Here is a 15,027-nt window from a genome sequence, read left to right as displayed (position 1 = left end):
AGTATAAAAGCAAAGACTTCAATTGCAGTTTATTGCTAATAATGTAATTCAAAGGAAAGTATAAAATATTTATCATATCAAATTAATGAACAGCATCTTTTAAAAACAAATTATTTGATCCTATGTGTTATAAACATATAACAGAAACACTCATAATATAAAAGGAACAGGGAGAACTGCTGTTTTAAAGAATTTGTCGTGTGAATTACCCTGTGCACCAATGAGTGCCTGGGTACAAGATTCTCACCCTATCCCTGGTATCACCAAAGACATGGGACAAACCTGAGCTTTATGGCGAGGGTTCTTCGTTTCTTCATTAAGGGCTCAGGAGTCAGACAGGCAACCTATTTCCAGAAAACTAATGACCATCTGCATGAAATGTCAGCCAGGCAGCCAGATGTTTGATATGGATTGGTTCCCACATCCGGCTTCTTGACTGAATTCCTCCTCTTTCCACCCAGATGTTTTGGAGACACCTACAGAGAACTTAATGAAGCTTGTTCAGCACACAGAGGAAGGGGCAGCAATATTTTGGTGTCCTGCAGGGGGCGAAGTTACATCTAATTTTTCTCCTTTGGGTTTGGTTCACACATCCAGCAGACTCCAAAGCCAGACCTGTTCTCTGCCTTCATGCCACCCCTCCGGAATCACTTCTAGACTTTGTCCAGCTACCTGTCCTAAGACTACTGGGGAGTGCGGGGTGTGTGATGGGAATGGGTCACAGAAGCAGGGAGAAGGTGAGGTGGTAGTTAGGGTTTCCTTTTCTACCTGAAGTTCCAATTGACTTGGATAAGCAGTGACCCCAGTTTTGAGGTTATTAAAATTTTACAACCACATCTCTTTATCCCTTCAGCCCCTAATGGAACGAAGGGTGTTTCTGAGTGTTTTCCGATGATCATGTGCACATGCTGGGAGTGGTGGGACATGAGAAAAGCCCACCCTCTTTGTGGCCTTTAGTTGAATGTCCCTGTGTGATCATTGTCATAACTTACTTCACATGACTTTTCTGGCTCTTGTGCCCATCATCAGCACCCACCCCTCCCCTTTTCTAGCATTACTCAAGAACTGAGAGACCATCTTGGTGGGGATAGGAAGTCCAGAGCAGACCTGAATCAGGGTTGCTGCTCGGATGTTTAATTGATAATAAACCACTAAGTTCCATTTTAAACCCACGCTATACAGGTCCATCTACCTCTTACCAAGTATCTAAGAAAATGGGAAGGCTGTGTGTGTACTAGATCAGATATGCACTTACAAAAGGTGCATATAGATGGGTCACAATCTACTTTTGTGTTTTAAGTGGCATAACCCTACCTAAATGCCCTTGTCTATGCTCTAGGCTTTCACAGTTTTTCTAGTGCTTTCTCCACTGCCCTTAAAGGTTGGAACTGCTGTTACTCTGCCTGTGTCTCACTAGAAGTCTTAAAAAGAAGGTGTGACTAAGTCTGAGAAAAGAGGAACCTGCCAGGAAGCCTACATATACTTAACAAGATTTCAGAACTTCTGATCAGACGTCTTGGCTGCTGTGATTTTATGCACTGCAATAATTTTATGCTCTGTACGTCCCATACAGAGAAAGATGTGATATAGGCTCTTGAATTCTAAGAGTCCTGGCATCCTGGACCAAGTAGTGATGCCTTCTCTTTTCAGATGAAAAAAATCCCTGCAGATGGTTCAGGACTGGCCTCCAGGGTTGCTGAAGTTGCCCTGCCTGAGAACAATGGCTATGGGACATCTGTAGAATTAAAGACTGTCCTAAATGACCACTGTGTCTGGGTCAAGACAGAAGGAAAAAGGGTGATCCAATGGGTGACGGGATGGTGGGTGGCAAAGACCCTTACCCATACAAACTAGATTCTTTGAACGAAGATAAACACACTTACAACCTTTGGATCAGCAGAAATCCCATGATCTCATTAAGTCCCTGAATCCTATATTCTGGCCCTCAAACGCCTTGGACTATTGAACTAAGGCTGCCAGGTTCAGCAAACTGCAGTTTTTGTTTTCTAATACACACATTTCACCAGGTAAAAGATCTGAATGTTTTAAGTGAATTTGCCCAGGATCCATAGATTACTGAGCATTCTTGGATAGTATAAGGGGAAATAAATTTACATCCTGAAAGGCAGACAGTGGTGGTGATGTTTGGTTGAGGGTTGGTGCCTTTGATTGAGAAGTGTGCCTGCCATGGAAGTGGAACATGTTTTTTACGTGTTTGATCTTGTCTAATGTCCACAGCTATCTGAGTTTCAGGGCCCTGTCTACTGTCCTGAGTGGGAATATGCCAAGTTCCTACGCTTACTGGGTTTAGCTTTACCACCTCGCCTCAAGTTGCACTTATCTTGCATTTATTTTATTTCCATATATTAAAATGCAATGTTAATAGACAAACACTGGAGAAGCATTGAGACATTTTCAAGAAAGTAGTGGGTGGCATTTTAGTAATATCATCCGATTACACCCTCTTTCTTTTGGGTGCTAACTTAAGAAGCTAAGCCAAAGCCCAAATGAAGAGATAAGTCAAAATATTTGGCCCCCAACCCTCCAGATGCCGGGTCTGGCTTACATTGGCCTTCTCCACAGCCAGTTTGTGAGCTGCTTTGGAGAGGGTGTGTCCCAACTTGCAGCAGCTGCCTTTGAAAGCCACGTGTCCGCTGAAGGCCTATATTATACATCAATACGAGAAACTAAGAAAGGAATGGGAAAACTATCACTTTTCTGTTCTTTCTCAATCCAGACAGACTTGATTTAACAGCTGATTTTTGCTTTTATTTGGTTAAGGCATCAATTGAAGAGCTGTGTGTGATTCACACTGGGGTGTTGATCAGATCATTCTTAGGAGTGATGACTTCTTTGCCTTCGCTACCTCGCGGCTCCTTGGGTGCCTCCAAGAATTGTCTGTGTACTTGAAACCTACTCGCCGCCCAGGCGACGCCTCCCGGGAGAGGGAGGGTGAAAGAAGGGGGCGGGCCTATTTAAATACAGGAGAGACGGGCTTCTCCATTGGCTGTCCGCCTGTCCGTTTCCCGGGAGGGCGGGGAGTCCCGTGGGCTGGAGTGCTGTACCTGAGCGAGAGGCGCACCAGAAAGCCCACGTTGGCTGCTGAGGAGAGCGCAGCGCGGAGAGGCGGGAGAAAGCGAATTCCGGCGCCGTCGCCGCGTCCACTGCTCGTGCACCGGTCCCCTTCCCTCCCATCCCTTCTGTGAGCGGGGTTTGCAGGGCAGCGCGGAGAGCACGGAACGGAAAGAAGATCCTTGCCGCCTCCGCTTGGAAAGTAGAGCAGCGCGGGAGTTTCTGAGGGGGAGCGACAGTGCCCGAGGGCAGAGGGGCGAGGAGTTTGTGAGCGAGAAGGGAGTTAAGCCTCGCGGAGCAGATTGGCATCCCTGGACTCCTTGTCGCCACAGCCTGGGCCCTACGGTGGAGTAAACTTCACAGCGGCCAAGGAAAGGCGTGCGCGGGGATGCTGCCTGGCATCCCCCCCAGCTGGTGAGCGGTCCCGAGCTCTCACGGCCCCGGGCCCCACTCAGCAGCCCGGGAGGGCGAGGGATAGCGCACGTGCGCGGGCAGCGAGGCGGGAGAGTGACCCCGCGGTGACCTGCCGAGGGACAAGGGCTCTCGCCGCAGCGCTGCCGGGACTCGAACGCACCTGGCCTGGATCTTGCGCTTCTAGAGACCTGCGCGGGAGTGTGGTTCTCCCGGTGATCGCCCCTTCGCCTCCCTGCATCCTGGGCAATTGGGGGCGCCCCAGTGGACCATGAGAGATAAGGACTGAGGGGCAGGAAGGGGAAGCGAGCCCGCCGAGAGGTGGCGGGGGCTGTTCACGCCAAGGGCCACAGCGGCCGCGCTCCGGCCTCGCTCCACTGCTCCACGCCTCGCGGGGCCCACGGGGCAAGCCCGGCCGGGCGGGGATGCCGGGGCTGGGGCAGAGGGCGCAGTGGCTGTGCTGGTGGTGGGGGCTGCTGTGCAGCTGCTGCGGGCCCCCGCCGCTGCGGCTGCCCCTGCCGGCCGCCGCTGCCGCCGGCGGGGGGGCGCTGCTGGTGGACAGCGGGAGCCCGAGCCACGCGGAGCATCCGCCGCCGTCCTCCTCCTCCTCGGGCTTCCTCTACCGCCGGCTCAAGACGCACGAGAAGCGGGAGATGCAGAAGGAGATCCTCTCGGTGCTGGGGCTCCCTCACCGGCCCCGGCCCTTGCACGGCCTCCAGCAGCCACAGCCCCCTGCGCTCCCACAGCAGCAGCCTCGCGGGGAGCCCCCTCCCGGGCGGCTAAAGTCCGCGCCCCTCTTCATGTTGGATCTGTACAACGCCCTGTCTAACGACGACGACGAGGACTGGCCATTGGACGAGGAGAGGCGGCAGCCCGGGCCCCGGAGAGGGGCCAGCCTGTCCCAGCCCCGACAGCCACCCCCCGGAGCTGCGCATCCCCCCAACCGCAAGAGCCTCCTGGCTCCGGGACCTGGCGGCAGCGGCACGTCCCCTCTGACCAGCGCGCAGGACAGCGCCTTCCTCAACGACGCGGACATGGTCATGAGCTTTGTGAACCTGGGTAAGGATCTGGGATAGCGTACGATAATGCCCCCTTTCCAGTCTCCCGAGCCTGGGCGGTGCAGGGTGAGAGGGTGAAGGAGCGCTTGGCGCGCGAGTCCGGGTTGGCGAGGCGGGGACGCCAGGAGAGGCAGGCTGCGCTCCGCCACCTGCACCGCGGTGGGCTGCACGTGCGGTCCCTGGCGCCCGAGCCGCGCTGCACTCTGCGGCTGCAGGAGGCGGCGCCCCGCAGGCGCGTCTTTGCGGGCGCTCGAAGTACTTTCCGCGCTTTCCCCAAGAGTGCCCGGCTCGGGCCAAGTTAACTAGACTGTGGCAGAAAAGTCTGGCCCGAGTGTAGCCAGCTGGGAAGGAGAAGGCTCTTCGACACTCTTTCCCCTCCTAACTGTTTTCGTTTGCACCCTTAACGCGCTGAGTGCCAGTTTCCCCACTGGGACTTTTAGGGAATCCAACAGCAGCTGAGAACTTTGGAAACTTGACGTGATTGTGTTAAGTGGTATCCACGGATCTGAGGGAGGAGGGTGGCAGAGGATGGGCGCGCCGGGCTGGCGGGGGTTTAGGGCTGTATCCCGAGCTCAACTAGGGTAACCGTGCAGTAACCTTTCTCACACGCCTCTGGCCAGTGCCCCAAAGGCTGAACTTCTGATCAACGCTGCCCAAGCTTTACGGGCAGAGAAAGGGTGCGGGTTAGGGGCCGGGGTTGGGCGCTGAGCTGGTCTCAACCGGTTGCCAGGCAACAGAATGGAAATTTAAGGGCGGCTAAATCGGGCTCCGCCACAAATGTGCTGTGGCAAACCCCGACGGAGTTACATAGCCTCCTCCAACCCCCCACCCCCAGTTTTTCATCTGTAAATGATGAAAAGCCCCCCCCCCCCTCCCGGCCCAGTCAATGCTTCCGATTTGTGCTCCCTTTCATTCATAAGCTGACTCGGTTTAGCGCACACAAAGAGATAGCGGGGAGCGTTCTCCGTGGGGAGAAATGGGGCTGCAGTAGCCACGCCCGGAGTGGGTGCAGCGGCTCTGTGAGGTGCGTCTCCGCGGACTTCCTTTCCCGTGGGACGCGTGGCTCTGTCCAGGCCCAGAGTGGGCTAGCAGAAACTTGCCCAAGTAGCACGCACGACGCCAAGCCACGTCAAAGACCTCCGTTTGTCATTTAAGGACATTTACTTGAATGACTACCATGTAAACTATTTTGGCGAGTTGTTTACAAGTATATCTATGGGATGATTCTTAACTCCGCTGAGTTTTGGGGAAGAAAGGAGGAATGGGGGCGAAGGGGGGATGTGAAACAGGACGATTGGCATTCAAGTGGTGCAGAAATCTTCCTGGGAAATTCACGAAACAGGATCTCACAGGGAGTGGAGGCTCAAGGCCTGCCAATCTTGCTACTTGCAGTGCCAGGGGTTCTGATTGGACAAGAATTTTCACAATTTATTGGAACTGAATCCAAGGCTGAGCTACTTCCAGGAAGCATTCTAAGGAAATTCTCCTGCCAATCAATCAAGTTTGGGGAGGGAGGTGCAGAGGACAAGCGCCATTCCTTATTGTAACATCTCTGCTTCTCTGGCTTAGTAAATTCCACCACTTGTCCTCTCTCACACCTCCCTCATCCAAGTTTCCCCGACAGCCTTGGGGAAATGTTTTATTGCCTCTTGAGGGTAGTCCCAACATGGCAAAGTGGAAGAAGAGAATCGTGTTGTAGTCTCCTGGAAAACAGTTCCCGAACTTGGACCATGATTGTCAACCTTGGCTGCCCATTAGCATCATCTGAGGACACTTACAGAACTGAGGGATGATGGGGCTCCTCCTCACAGCAATGAAGTCAGAGTCTTTGAGGGTGGTCTCTGGTATCTTTTCAAAAAGTGCCTCAGGCATTTCTAATGTGCTACCATGGTCAACAAGCACCAGCATAGGAGATTTCTGCTGTCTGAGGAAATCAATAAATCATCCCAATATGTGATTAAGAGCAGTGCTTCCTTCTGTTAGTGGCTCCCAAAGGTTGCTACATATTTGATTCAGCTGGGGGCTTTTAAAAAAAAAATCTAGTACCCATATCAATTAAAACTGAATGTGTGTGGTGGAAGCCAGGTATCAGCATTTTTAAAGATCCCTAGGTGATTCCAGTGTTTGGGAACCACTACCTTAGATGGTATTTGAAATTGTGAGAGTTGGCCTGAGGCAAGTTTGTAAAGCATGGTGACATTTACTATGTTTAATGACCTCCAATTCTCCTCCTCCCTTGCTTTTCTGACCTTTCCTGGTCTTACAGGTACACATTGCTTCTGAGTCACTGCTTAAAGCTGCTTGCCAACTAATCCTGCTAAAGTGATAGTTTAACATAGTATCTCCCTATGAACACTTTCATTTTTCAGAAAGGATTGTTAAAGATCTGAAAAAATACCACTGAAAATTAAAAATTCAGAGAGAATTTAACAATATTAGTATTAATTTCACACCTCCCCCTCCCCCTCTGATATGGAACTGAAAGAGATTCCTGGTAGGGAACTCTGTCTGCTCCAAGCCCCATCCTATCAAACCACTGGGCTTTCTGACTACAAGTTATAACAACTAATCTGCAGGTCCAGATCTGGACTACACTTGGGTACCTAGAGGAGAAAACCTTTTCCAGATAAATGGAATTGAAGTCACAAAGCCATGCCACTTGCCAGTCAAGTAGTTCTATTTCATCTTAATCCATTTAGCAGTAGGAAAGGGGGATTTCATGAGAGGCTAAAATGGCTCTGAGCAGGACAGTTCATCTGAAGAAAGTAATTGCTTAGCAGTGTGGATTATCTAAATAAGGATGTTGGGAGAATTCCACATATTTCCTAAGCTGTGACAATGTTAACTATATTACATGACTCATCTATCAAAGAACCTACAGAAAGATTCATGTCACAGTTCTGTTTTAAAGTGTTCTTATACCCACTGAATTAGATAAGTTATAAACTGAAAGTGTAAGAGAAAGTGTTACATAGTTGTAAACATCATTTTCCCTTGGGGGTGAAGAATAATTTACTCGTGAAATACACTTAAAAACCCTGATCATTGTCAGCTAGAGTGGCTATCAGGAAGTATGAATCAACAGGATACATTTTTCTCCCATATCCCAAATGCTGGTCATTGGACCAGCTCACTGTTGTTTATGCTGACTGTTTTAAACCCACTCCGGTTGAATAGGCTGGGGGTGTGTAAGCTCCTAAATGCTAACTGGCTGGTGTGCAGCGTGCCCGGGGAAGCTGGTGTGCTCATGAACCTGCATTCAATCAGGGCTACAGATGCCATTTTCTACTTGTTTTCTAATGCTAAAAATGTCTTGGCAGCCTAATAAGCAAGCCTGCCAATTTGGTGACCTTGGAGAAGTATCCCGAAATATCCTTCAGGTCTTAGCTTAAAATTCACCTCCTGAGAGAAGCTTTCTCTTACCACTCTATAGAAACCAATGCTGTCCCCCGCCCCCACCCACTTTACCATCATAGCACCCTGTTTATTTTACTCGGTTGCACTTATCACATGGAGTGTATTTTTTTTTTTCTTTTTAAATTTGCTTACTCATTTATTTGTCACCCCTCTAGGATATCAGTCTCAAAAGGCAACCAGGCTTATCTACTATTGTAACCTAAGTTCCTAACATAATGCTGAGCAAATAAGAGATGCTTAATAAAAATTGAATTAATGAAAACATACATACAGCTCCCATTTAAAAGTTGTATTTCACTAATCTGGTGATCATTTAGAAATGGTATACCTGCAAGTAAATGAAGACATTTAGGATATTGAGGTTTCATGGTGTTTGATTATATCATAATGTTTTTTATTAACAAAACTCTTTTGTATTAGTTACCCATATGTATGTTAATATGTAATAGGCATTACATCTGAGTCCAGTGCAAAGGTTTCTATAAATCTCTGCATTTCGGACTTGATTTATTTATTTTGAATTAATGAGGTGTTGATCTCTAGATGTTAAGATAAATTGAAATAAAAAACTCAAATTATGCTCAGAAAAGAGAATCAGTGTGTATTAGTACACGTAATAAGAAACTTATTCTAAAAATACTGGCAATCTTCTGACAAAATTACTCTTGGGAAACATAAATTAGAAGAAAAATGGGAATACTCCCTACTTGTATGTGTAACCAGATACACTGTACTGTCTTTTTCTCATAAACATAGGATCAGCACTACTATTTTTCATGTAAGCTGCCTGTACTTATGAAGGAAGATTTTTGTTAGCAGCAAATAAATCCATGCCTGCAAGCTACTCACAGCAAAAAAAAGTTGGGAGAATGTGGTGCAAAGAAGCAGTAGATTTTCTCCTAAAGAGATTTAAAATAGTAAAAGAGAAATTCAGTGGTATTTCAACAAAAAAGTTGTACAAAGTGTTCTTAAACTCAGATCAAAGGGCAAGCAGATATCATTGTTTAGACCTCAGATGGTGTTTCCTCTGGTTGTCCTTCTAAGAATGGGTATAAATCCTTTTTAAATATGCTGAATCATGCTCAGTTCCTCTACTTGAGAGCTTGCCTCTGATTTGCATGGACGAAAGGATTCTCAGCAGTATAACAAAGTGTGTAAGTGAAGAAAAACACCCTAAGGTTCAGCACTTTATTCAGCATGTAATAATTATGTTTCATCACTGTGTGTTCAGAGCTTCGCTACTTTAAATGTTAGGTTTCAAATTAATATTTTACTTGAATATGGGGGGTAGGTGGGTGAACACTGGATATCAAAGGGAGCATAGCAAACTCTTAAAGACAACGCTCTGTTATCTTTGCCTCCCCCTCATCTGTGTAATAGCTGAGTTAGAAAAGGAACATGAAGAGGGTAAAATTTCTTGGATAATTAACCAGCTTTCTGTAACTTTTTCACAAGTCAGTCATCTACTCTCTGCTTCCCATTCTGTATTTAAACAGAAATTAATCCATGTAATGTTTATTTTTTCCTTAATATAAAGCCGTTGCATTTTTTTAAAATTTTTTTATTTTAAGTCTTATTCTGTCCCCGCCCCCTCCTCCCCTTGTCTGAATTTTAATGACATCGCCTTTGGCTCTTCCAACAGTAGGAAGGAAAGTAGACAATATTTTTATCAGGCAATTGTGTTCCTGAGTAGAAGCTTCCATAAGAATCTGAATACAAGGCGTAAAATCAATGCAGAAACTCCCTAAGACATGAACAGTTTGCAGAGTCCCCGTGCATGTACACAGCTATCACACATTAACCTTTCTCTCCCATCCTCCCTGAGGCCATTGCTTAACCCAGCCACCAGCCAGGTCACCCAGGGGCTGGTATGGGGGACAGCTGGGGTCTTTTTTTCTTCTTTTGTGTTCCCCCTGAAGAGCTAGTGCATTCTGTTTTCCTCCTCTCTCTTTTCATCATGACAGACACATTGGTTTTATTCACACACATTTTTCCTCTCATAATCCCCTCACCTCTTCTTCAACACCCTGGCTCCCATCTCTTTTCCAACCCCTGCCCCACCGGAAACTTGTGAGCCAGAAAATGGTCCCAGTCTCCCCAGGAATATATGGAATCTATGTATCAAGGAGCAGGAAAACCATTCCTGTTTCAGTAAAACTTTGAGTTACTAAAGAACCAGGGCTGTTAACTTCCAAAGTTTTCAAGAATGCCAGAAAGTCTCAGAACCTCAGTGCTAATCCGCGCATCTTTTACCGCAAGCATGGTAGTTCACTGAAGTTGATGGGTTTTGTGTGTTTGATTGGTAGTGTTTTGAAATTATGGTTCTCTAGACCCCCCTCCCCCGCCGGCCACCCACCACCACCACACACACTGTAAATACATAGTATTTCAGCACCCTTATGGATAAAGTTGGACTCTAGAGCTGGCTGGGGGTCACAGCTACCTTTCACACATTGTCTGTCTTTGGAAACCTGCCTAGCAACAGACAACCCCTTCTTACCATGTGCTTTCTCTATCGTTGATAGGAAGTTTGAAATTATTGGTAAATTTGCATTATTCACAAGTCATAGAATTTAGAGCTTTAAAGGTTCTTGCATATTTTCTAATCTCCACATTTGCAGTTAAATGTTTTATGCTTATTCAGGATCATTTCCTCTTCACTGCTGTTACATCTTAAGGCTGAGGGACAACCACCAGAACAACAAAGAGATCCTAATGCATCAGGGCCATAGGCCCACAGGGTTGTTGGTCCTGCAAGAGTGGACACCCGAGGAGAAATGACAAAAGTATGCAAGAGCACAGCCTTGGGCAGAAGCTGGGGATGACCAAATCTGTTCCTGTCAGTGGATAGCATTCTGTTCCAGAACTCTGCTTGTAGAAAAGAAAGAACCACACATATCTATAAATATCCCCTTGTTTGGTATGTGGAAGGACTGTTGACCCCAGAGAATTGTTTTCTGCTCTGAAAGTGAGTTGAAAACCACGTTGTCCGAGCGGCATTGTTCCTCTGATGTCCGCAGGCATGATTCTCTTCCTGCCCTTCCCACGTCTATTATTAAAGAGATTGAGTCCATAATAGAGATGATATCTAAATTACATCAGGTAATTCCTTGATAGGTCCCCATGGTCTTGTTATCATTAACCCAGTTCCCAGATGACTGGGTCGAAGACTCCCCTTCAAACATTTTTGCAGAATGAGATTCTGGTTCTGAGTGGGAGAGTCTTCCTGACTTTCAGCTCCATGGGCATACGCCCTTGGTTACTGATCCTGCTACATAGATTGAGATTGTCCTGGGCCTGAAACATCCTTGCTCCCCAGTGCTGATTTTATGTTCAGATTGTTTTCTCATCATCAGAGAGCTGGGGGAGGGGGGGGGCTTCACAGCAGGGAGCAAACAGTGCCCCGAAGTAGAGCCCCCGTGCCCTCTCCACGGGAACTCTGATATCCGCCCCATCCTTATTGTGTCTCTTCTGCCACTTACCCTTTTCACCTCGTCCAGAATGTGACTTCCAGCCTTAAACATCTGCCTTTGTTGATTCTTGTTCCTGTGTTTACAGTCTTGTTGGTTTCCTGCACATGAACATGGGCTGGCAAAAAAATTTTGATTTGTGTATCAGCAGAGCATGAACTCACCATACTATTGGTGTGATGAGCTATTTTATGTGCTGAATAGCCTGGGAGATTTTTATAATTGGTCAGGCTTAATCTCTGAGACCAGTTATTTTCTCTCCCTTAAAAAAAAAAAAAAAAAAAAATCTTTGAATTACATTTAAATATTCTAAAAACAGAGCTTTGTAAACTATCAAATTAAGCACTAAAAGTTTTACTTGACTTTGTTTTTTCCAGATTTTAGTTGAACACCCATATCAGAATAAGTTAACAACAGAGAAGCTGTGCATTTAAAAAAGAAATGTGCTAGAGCAATTTTAGGTCTACAACAAAATTAAGTGGCAGGTACAGCCATTTCCCATATACTACCTGCCCTGAAACGAGAGCCTCCCTCCCTAGCAACATCCCCACCCTGAGTCGTGCATTTGTTACAACTGATGAACCTACATCAGTATGTCATTATCACCCAAAGTCCATAGTTTATGTTGTGGTTCATTCTTTTTTTCCTTTCAGTTTTTATTTATTTTTGTTACAGATGTGCCCCCCCCCCCAACACCCTCCTCCCCATTACAGTTCACTCTTGGTGTGGGGAGTTCTGCAGGCTTGGGCAGGTGTATAATGACGTGTATCCGTCAGCAGAGTATATGAAGTAGTTTCACTGCCCTAAATATCCTCTATGGAGAGGTTTACCTTTAACCCGAAAAACAAATCAATAAAAATTTTAACATTCAAAATATGCAGAGTTTGGGGAAATTGAAATAAATGCCTTTTTTAATAATGTTTTGTTTCTGGTGTTTTACCACATTAGTGTATAAATGAGTAATTTTGATTGAATATGTGTGCCTTGTGTTGTGCTTCTCTGTTGACACCCAATCCATTAGAAATCTCTCTCCCGCCCCCTCCTCCCCTGGGAGTTCCAAATCTTTTTTCTTCCACATACTTTCAGTGAGGTGTCTGTCACCATAGTACCTAGACAATCCCTCGGGCAGAGATATGAGCGATTACATTTCTCCCCAGCTTGTACCCTGTTTGATCCATGCTCGGCAGGATTTGGGGGAGTAAAAGCCTGAAGAATGAATAAGAATTATAGGAATTCTGTGCTTGTAAGTTATTGAAATTTGGGGGGTAGGTAGGGGAGGGGTTAAATAGTTTTCTTTCCCCTATGAAAATGTATATTAAAACTTAGTGTGACTTTTGGATTGAGAAACTCACAAAAATATCTTTTACTGGCCCTTAGAGGCAGGATCGGGAGACTTTAAAAGGTTTCCTCAGGAGAGACTGTTTAGATCAGATTAAAACTAAATTAATAGAGACCTCAGAGGTCTTTTTAAGTGCCATATAGATCAGGCTCATTGGCTTTGAGCTGTTTTCTATGAGAAAGGGCTACACAGATTAATGGTCAATGATGAGAAAATGCTATAATGTAAACAAGCAACATGGTGACTCCGAAGAGCGCTGCTCAACAAACAGCAACGCGTTCGAGATCTTTGGGGAGCTTGGGAGCCTTTCTTTACAAAGATTGTCCAGGTGAGACATTTCATGAATTCTTCCTGTCCACTATCCATTTTATTGGGTGTTTTCTCACTGGAGTCCAGTTAAATTACTCACCTCTTATCTTCCCCTCCCGCCCCTGCAAGATGAAACCTCAAAGAGAGGGAAGCGCTGGGCCGCGGCAGTTGCCCTGGGCTGGAGAAATCCAGCTTGGTTTCGGTGCCTCTGCCTTGGTGCGTGCTGTGGTTTAGCCACCGCTGTAGCAGGATCGTGTTTACGGAGCCAAACTGAAATGAAGGGTGATAGTGAGCAGGACGTAGGTGCCTTCAGCTGAAGATATTTAGAGAATTGTGTTTGGGGGGGGGGGGGGGGGCATGGAACAGGCCTTTGCGTTTTCTCCGGGACAGAATCCCTTAACACCAGTTTTGGGAACTAGTCCCACAAATCTGGCACCGTGGTCATTTCATCTATACAACTGAGGTTGACTGACCTTGCTTTTACACACGCACGTGTGTAGTCACGGGAAATGTGGACAACAACACAGCTTCAGGGGTGCAGGGGATCCCCTGTGGAGGTTAGTTTCCTTCTTGCACTCTTTTTTTTAAATCCTCACCCAGGACTTTTTTTTTTGCATTTATCTTCAGATAGAGTGGGAGGGAAAGAGAGAGGAAGTCAGAGAGAGAAACATTAATGCGAGAGAGATACATCGACTGGTCGCCACCCACATGACCCCAACCCCGGCCCACACACACGATCCCAACCGGGCCTGGGAGAAACTGCAACTGAAGTACATGTCCTTAGCGGGAACCGAACCTGGGGCTCTGTGGTTTGAGGGCCAACACTCTAACAGCTGAGCCAAACCGCATAGGGCTCTTCTTGTCCTCTTTTCCCTTCCTTCTTCTCTTTGGCAACTCCGTGGCATTTATTTCCTCTTTCACATGTGTTCTGTTTGCCATCATGTTGGTGCCTTGCTGTCCTTAGTTTCACAGAGCAGATTGTATTCATTCCATTGGGTCTGTAGTTGATACCAGCAGAGTGACTCATATCTCACTGGGATGGTCAAGTACCTGGTTTTCTTGGTGGTGCTAAGGCCCATTCAGTACAGAATTGAGGAAAGATTACTTGATTAAGATTCAGGAAGCTCGAGTCTAGCCTCTAGTTTTAGTAATATCTCTCTTTATAATGTCTTGTTTGAGCCACTTAACCAGATTTCCTTGTCTGTAACATGTGCGTATTGCATTTTCCGAATTGTGTTTCATGGAACACTACCTTTCCAACACGCTCTGTAAGAGGAGATCACAGGGCACTTCCTGTCCTATTCCTCTCTGTGAGATTCACAAATCTGTTAGCATATTAAAGCCCTGACAAGCCCAGGGACAAAGAAGCTTCCTAACTTGCTTTCATAGTGTTTTTGAATTTACTTTGACTCTGTAACCCCTTTCTTCTGAAACACCCTTGTGTCAGACCAGGCCTCTCCGCCCCCAAATCTACTCCAGACTCTTCTCCAGGGAGGGGCCCCAGGAGGCTGTATTTCCAGCTGCTTCTGCTGTTTGCAGCTCCAGCTCTGTGGGGAGGGCTGCCCTGTCCACTGCAGCTGTGGCCCGGGCTCTCCCCCTTTCCTGCTGGGCAGGGGCGCCCTGCTGTTGAGAATCTTGGTCACGTGGATTCACGACCTGGTTGGCTGCTTAGCTCTCCCTCTGCTCGGCCGCCAGCTCCCTGTGTTCAATTCCCTCTGCTGTGAACACTTGTAGGGCTTCCTCTTTCCTTGGTGGGACCCTGATGGTCTCTTTTCTTTAAATTTTATTTTATTATTATTTTTTTGTTAATCCTTACCTGAGAATATTTTTCCATTGATTTTTTCTTTTTAGAGAGTGTAAGGGAGAGAGGAAGGGAGAGAGAGAAATATCCATGTGAGAGAGACACATTGATTTGGTTGCCTCCTGCATGACAGGACCTGGAATTGAACCT

At 46.7% G+C, this 15,027-nt stretch overlaps 1 protein-coding gene across 1 annotated transcript in view; it reads left to right on the top strand.

Moving 5' to 3' along the window:
* Positions 1-3,750: 3,750 nt before the first annotated feature.
* BMP6 (bone morphogenetic protein 6) overlaps positions 3,751-15,027 on the top strand; it is a 154,668-nt gene continuing 143,391 nt past the window's right edge. Inside the window, exon 1 of the mRNA XM_036256629.1 lies at positions 3,751-4,542. Within this exon, the coding sequence (XP_036112522.1) occupies positions 3,909-4,542 (634 nt within the window). The 5' untranslated portion in view covers positions 3,751-3,908. The remainder of the gene's footprint in view (positions 4,543-15,027) is intronic.

This window comes from Molossus molossus, unplaced genomic scaffold, assembly GCF_014108415.1.
Source record: "Molossus molossus isolate mMolMol1 unplaced genomic scaffold, mMolMol1.p scaffold_m16_p_12, whole genome shotgun sequence".
Lineage (NCBI taxonomy): Eukaryota > Metazoa > Chordata > Mammalia > Chiroptera > Molossidae > Molossus > Molossus molossus.
Note: the sequence above shows the minus strand (reverse complement) of the source record. Positions and strands in the feature narration are given on the sequence as shown.